This window comes from Bufo gargarizans, chromosome 4 (assembly GCF_014858855.1).
Source record: "Bufo gargarizans isolate SCDJY-AF-19 chromosome 4, ASM1485885v1, whole genome shotgun sequence".
Taxonomy (NCBI): domain Eukaryota; kingdom Metazoa; phylum Chordata; class Amphibia; order Anura; family Bufonidae; genus Bufo; species Bufo gargarizans.
The window spans coordinates 202,560,825-202,567,490 of NC_058083.1; the positions used below are offsets into that span (position 1 = coordinate 202,560,825).

General features: G+C 42.0%; 1 protein-coding gene across 1 annotated transcript in view; it reads left to right on the plus strand.

Moving 5' to 3' along the window:
• LOC122936309 (receptor-transporting protein 3-like) overlaps window positions 1-3,405 on the plus strand; it is a 46,945-nt gene extending 43,540 nt beyond the window's left edge. Inside the window, exon 4 of the mRNA XM_044292460.1 lies at window positions 2,572-3,405. Within this exon, the coding sequence (XP_044148395.1) occupies window positions 2,572-2,920 (349 nt within the window). The 3' untranslated portion in view covers window positions 2,921-3,405. The remainder of the gene's footprint in view (window positions 1-2,571) is intronic.
• Window positions 3,406-6,666: the final 3,261 nt, after the last annotated feature.

The window sequence follows — 6,666 nt, forward strand, 5'->3', positions numbered from 1 at the left end:
TTCTGTGTTGGGACACATAAGGGGCAATAGCAGAACAAATCAGCACATCCTGCAAGATAAAGGAAATGCACAGGTGCACATGGCCATAATTAAAAGGGAAGATAGAATATATAGTATATACTGTAACAGCACTTGGTAAATATGTAGAGGCTGAGAATGGTAGTGGCGCTGATGAAATGTTGTGCAGCCATCTCCTGAGAATCCGATGTAGAGGCTGGGAGTGGTAGTGGCTCTGATGAGATGTTTTGCTTTATCAGGGCCACTTCTTCTATTGGCTAATACGGGTGATGTAATAATGCCATAATTGCATTTTTTGGGAATATCTTGTCCTAGAGAGCAGAGACCTTTATGAAAGCCTTCCCAGATACCCAATCAGTGTAGATCTTATGTGGATAACAATATGTATAAAATATGAATTTACATAACCATGTTTGTTGTGTACCTCATCGACTGTACTATTTGTAAAGTGCGGTGCACCACCAATGCCTTGAAAGTGAGGATCTGCAGACACCTACCAGATAAAAAAATAACATCACTGCAATTAACCCTTTGACAGTTTTAATTATAGGTTTTAAATTTAGTGGAATAGATAGGGTAATCAGATCATTCAGGGAGGGGGGTCGATCTGAGAAAGAGACGCTTATCCAGAGAGGCTTATTACATTTCACTGAATGTGAAACAAGATGCAATTCTCCAATATTGATATTTATTTAATACTGTTTTGCTTGCATTGAACTAATTTATGATATATGATATGATACAACTTTATTAATCCCAGAGAGAAATTACAGTTTGCCATTTCTTCAGTTGTACCCATTGTAAGGGTTCGCTCTTTCACAGGGGGTCGGCAATGACAGACTGCTCACCAAACAGGGGGTTTTCAAGCTCAAACTGTGCTTTATTTGTCACACAGCATATCACACTTCCAAGTTTGGCGTCACTTGTCACAATGAAATCACAGCTTCACGTCACAACGTGTTACATCAACACAAAACAACAAACGCTTGCCCGGCTAGGCACTCACTATACAGAGGTTTTGCCTAACTCACCTCAAGCTCAGTGTTCACACTGTGGTATTTGGCTTCGGTCAGACAGCCTCCTAGATGTGACCAGTGCAACCCACCAGTCCTCCTGGTGGAAGCAACAAAATACCTTGGGGGGATATGGTCCAGCAGTCCTCCTGACTGACTGTGCAAAACCTCTCTTCTTCAGGCGTCGTTGGGTCCCCCAAACTCGGGCTTTCTCAGCCTTGTGGCCGGCTAGCCCTCCTGGCTGGAACCACACACAGCCTTGGCAGGCTTTCATCTCAATTCCCTCACACTCACGCTTCCTCAGCCTTGTGGCCACCCAGCCCTCCTGGCTGGGACCACACAGGCCCTCTCCAGGTCTGTTCCCTGGGGCCTAACTCCCTTCTTTCACACACTGAGGATTGAGTTAAGTTGAGTTTAGGCCAGGTGATTGTCGGGAAAACACCACAAATCCTACCATACATCTCCTCTAATAGGTTTCCTGCACCATTCTAGGAGACACATACCTTCCCTCATATACCTTCCCTGTCACTGACTCACACCATACATTTATCTCTCACTAGTTCTTTTAATAATGAATGGATGAATTGAGTCTTATGGATAAGATGACAACCAAATGCTTTCCGTACCTCCTCCATGTTTTGAATTGTGTCAGATGTTTTCACTTTCAAATATTAATTCTTACTGGTATTTAAAAAAAAAATTTAATGTTAGTATGCTTTGAGAAAGTGTAGCCGAAAACATGTAAGAGTTACTTTTATCCCCTGCTAAAATAAAGTTCCTGTTTTATGGAGATATCACAATGCTGGATGTAAGGTTTGAATTTCTGTGTAGTCCAAACTCGGATTGTGCCACACCACTCTCCGAGAGACAAGAGGAGGGGGTTCCTAGGGTAAATGTAATTTATAATCTGATTAATGCTAATGATGATGATGAATGATGGGAATAAAATTTAAAGGGTTTGTGTCACTTCAGCAAATGGCATTTAATGTACTGTGATTGTCTATATTGCCATCTTTGCTGGCTTAATTAATATGTCCATCACTTATAGACACATATAGACTAGTACTTTTTCCTATAGTGTGCAAGCACGACCGACCACCTCTGATGGATTGCAGGGTGGTCATAACCATGGAAACAAGCAGTGTATAATGTGATGGAAAAATGAATCTAGCCAGCAAAAGAAGCAATATGGACAATCACAATACATTAGTAAGTGGCTTGTATTAACTTTCTCTACATGATAAATGCTGTTTGCTGAAGTGAGACACCCCCTTTAAGAATTTGAAAAAGCAATAGACCTTAGTGTCAAGTGATTGGTTCAGGAGTCAAATATGGCTGCCTTCTGCTGGACTTTCTGTTTAAATTCTTTTTTTATTCGAATTTTAGGTTCAAAGAACAAATTAAAATTACTTTCTGGGTGCATTATTGTTTCAGAGTCTGGAACTTCAGAGCACGATCAACCCTGAATACAGTAATAGTGTACAGTAAAGCTTTACTACAATAACCACAGTTGTTATAATTATTCATGTTTCTTTTGTAGTTTCACCTGCCCAAAATGCTCTCATTTTTGGAACTCTGGCCGAGTCACTCTTATCTTTCACTACTGTCTCGGGAAAACCAAGAGAGGCACTGTCCTCTTACACCCCTGTGGCCAGATGTGTCGGCAATGCAGCAATGATTCCTTCATCAATCCCACGTTTAAAGATGAAAATGTTGAAGCCATTCTGGAAAATCTCATTTTAAAAATCAGAAAAAACTGTTATCATGAGAAGATTGACAGCAATATACAAAATATAAAGCAACGGATAATAAGAACCAAACCTCATGAGAGTGATCTGTGTGAAGCTTGCATGATGGGTATATGCAATAAAGACCAGGAAGTATTTTAAATATAGAGATTATTATATCAATTGGTCCAACCTGCAAATCCCTGCACAGGTTTAAAACTGTATATTAATAAATGAAGCATCCTAGTACTGAGTTCACGGGCTTGGAAATCACTAAATAATTTTCTCCATAAAAGGTGCCGTCCAGGATCATAAAAACACGGTGGCTTTATTCCAGAAACAATCCCACACCTTTACATGGGGCATAGGTGGTTTTGCAGGTGAGCTCCATTGATAAATTTTTATTCCAATTTTAACTGTACAAATAAATCAGGCAAATAATAGCTAGATCCTAAAACCATTTCTCAAACTTGAGATTTAACAGGTAATGACAAGAACAGAAACACAGTTAATCAAGGGGGAAAGGGCTGTAGAGGTCACTGTTAAGGGGGCGGGAGTTGTGTAGGTCACAATTTAAGAGAACAGAGCTCTGGTGAGGTCACTGTTAAGGGGGCGGGTTATTGTATAAATCACTGTTAAGGAGACAGGGGTAATGTGGAGGTCACTAATAAAGGGGCGGCCGCTGTGGAGGTCACTGTTAAGGGAGGAGGGGACTGTGGAGGCCACTATTAAAAGGGCAGCGGGGTACTGTGAGGTCACTGCTAAGGGAGGCGAGTTATTGTGGAAATCACTGTTAACGAGACTGGGTACTGTGGAGGTCACTAATAAAGGGGCGGCCGCTGTGGAGGTCACTGTTAAAGGGGCAGCGTACTGTAGATGTCACTGTTATAGTGGATACTGTCGATATCTTTTAACGACACACACAAACATTAAATGAAATAGATAAAATATGCTAATACGAAGCCGGGTCCTTCTGCTAGTATATATATATATATATTTAAAGGTGGGTGATGGAAAGTAGAAGGTTGGTCCCTTTGAGTACTTATTTATATTTAATAGATATACATTTATTGGGGTACATAATCAACGGTATATCAATAAATAAAAAGTAAATAAATAATAAATGATAGAAAAGAAATAACCACTTTCTAATAGTAATTCATTTAAGCTAATAAGATACTTAAGCAATTGATAAGGAGGATAAGACATGATGTCTGTCGCTTATTTGCTGTCCAATTAATGAACTCACGATTTCTAATTTTGTGGTATTCACTGTAATACATCTAGAATAATACTAGCGTTTTTCTTTTCCGGCATAGAGTTCCGTCATAGGGGCTATATACCGGGAAAAAAAAAGATCAGTTTTTTCCCCATGAATTCTGAATGGAGAGCAATCCATTCTGGATGCATCAGGATGTCTTTAGTTCAGTCTTTTTGACTGTTCAGGACAGAGATAATACCACAGCATGCTACGGTCTTATCTCCGGCCAAAAATCCAGAACACTTGCCAGAATGCTGGATCCGGCATTTATTTTACATAGGAATGTATTAGTGCTGGATCCGGCATTCAAAATACCTCAATGTCGGACCCGTCCATACGCAGACCGAAAAATATGTGAAAAAAATAAATGCCAGATCTGTTTTTCCGGATGACACTGGAAAGACGAATCTGGCATTTCAATGCATTTGTCTTACAAATACCATCAGTTGGCATACGTTTTGACGGATCCGGCAGACAGTTCCGGCGACGGAACTGCCTGCCAGATTCCTCTGCCGCAAGTGTGAAAGTACCCTTAGCTGCAAGAAGCTAAGTCCCCATACATGCGCAGGACTAGCTCAGCTGGGAGAAAACTATCTAAGTTGACGCACATGTGCCAGCCTCCGTGACAAGTGATTCAGCCGGAGAGATGCCGATAAGAATAAGTAAGTGGGCGGCACGCGGAGGTAAGGTGAGTGAATCACAGACTTACATTTCCACTAGTATTAACTAGGAAAGAGACTTTGCACTATTGGACCTCTATACTCTGAAATCAGCTACCAACCTAATAAAGGGTGGTCCCCGCCCCCACAGGCATACCTGCCCGATTCCCTGAGGACACCGATTTGCTGGCGAAAAATGTCGGGAGGCAATGTGTGTGTTTGTGTGTTTTAAGAGCAGTAGTAGATGCAGATACTCTCTATTAGGAAATAATGAATAGGGCATGAGCAGAGATTCAGTAAGCAATATGTAGCCAGTGGTAGCGCGCAACTAGCAGACTACATTGTTAATTAAGCATGGTGTTGCTGTAGAGAAATAAACAGTGACTCAGCTTACCCTTTATACACTAAATGGAATATAGGGAACAACTCTGCTGACTACTAAGATTTTTAATCAGTCTCACAGTTTATGTTTACCTACATGTTTCAAATATGAATTAGGAATAAAAGTTATGTTTTAACTATTGGAGCACGTGTAAAAAGACGTTCTATAGTCGGATGACTAAGTGTAATGCTTCCTCGCCATCACACAACTCCTCAGATTCCCTGTTAGCAGGAACACAGGAATCTCTGTAGAGGTGGGGCTTTATCTTTCCGTTCGCAAGCTGGGCGGATCTTTCTTTTTCTGCTCTGAAGGGGTCGTTGCTGTATAAGAAGCACATTTCTAAGATAGCCGATTAACCTCTTCTATACTGGAGCACAGCTTGTGGCACAGTTCTCTAAGTCTTAGAAGTAATAAAGTCATTTTTAGGGGTGTTAGACAACAACCAGCCAGTTGCATTAAGACACTGAGACCCCTCCCATTCATGACACCAGCATTGCATTGAAATACATATTAAGAATGCAGCAATTAAAGAGCCCAACAGTAGTACCCCTAATCAGGGGAGGGCTGTGCCCGGTGGGTGGGGGGTTAATGTTAAGGGCCGCCAGTTTCTGAGTGTGGCCCGTGCACTCAATTGTATCCGAGTCCACTGGACGCAGGTACAATTGAGCATGCGGCAGCGCCGGTGGAACAAGGGAACGACTGGTTCCCTACTGTCATGAAAAGGTAGGGATAAGTGCAGCACTAAACTCCACCCACTCCCCTATCCCTACCTACTTGCATGGTCCGTCCTAACCGACGGGGTACAACTGGGCGGCAGTCCCTAGCTAACGTATGTGCAGGGGCCTAAAGAGAGGAAACAACAAGGGTAGAAAGCAAAAGACAAGGACAGAAAACACAGAAGTGTTGTGGAAATTTATTATGCGGACATTTTATTTTAGGACGTGTGTGTGTTTTTATAGATTGTCATCTGTCTCCCTGTGTCGGATTCAGCCAAAGAGCGCTCTAGCAGAGGGTACTTTGGCTGAATTGGGACCAGTATGAAAACATTCTCATGGGCTTGGAGACGTGTTTGCCGGTTTGTGAGCACTAAGTGCAAGCACTGGGCTTCTTCCCTTCAAATGTCTATACACATTAAAAAAGTGAAGTCTGCATAATGAGAGATACATATTATACCTCTGCTGCGGCTTCGCTATCCCTTTCTGGATATATGTCTGCTTTTAAGACATGCATATGTGCCTTGTCGGTATACTCGTACCGTATACTGACAATAGCCGTAGCAATGTCCCGCAGATAATCTCAAACCTATAAGAACCAGTAGAATGATCTTTATTAGATACTGATCACTTCTGAGCAGTATTGAATGAGGTCCATGCTGACAGTGATGGGGGGTGGGCGGCCACCTGTCTGGTCAGACAATGGACATGACTCATCCTTCCTTATACAGGGATGGGGTGTGTGCATTGTCTGTCCAGCCACATTGATTGCCCCTCCCTGTCCTTTGACATGTCATCACTTCCTGTATCCTTGTCTTGGGCCAGCCCCTTTTACACCTTTTGTGAGTAAATAAAAGGAACAGGTTGAGCAGGGAGGAGAGGAATTGCTCAGA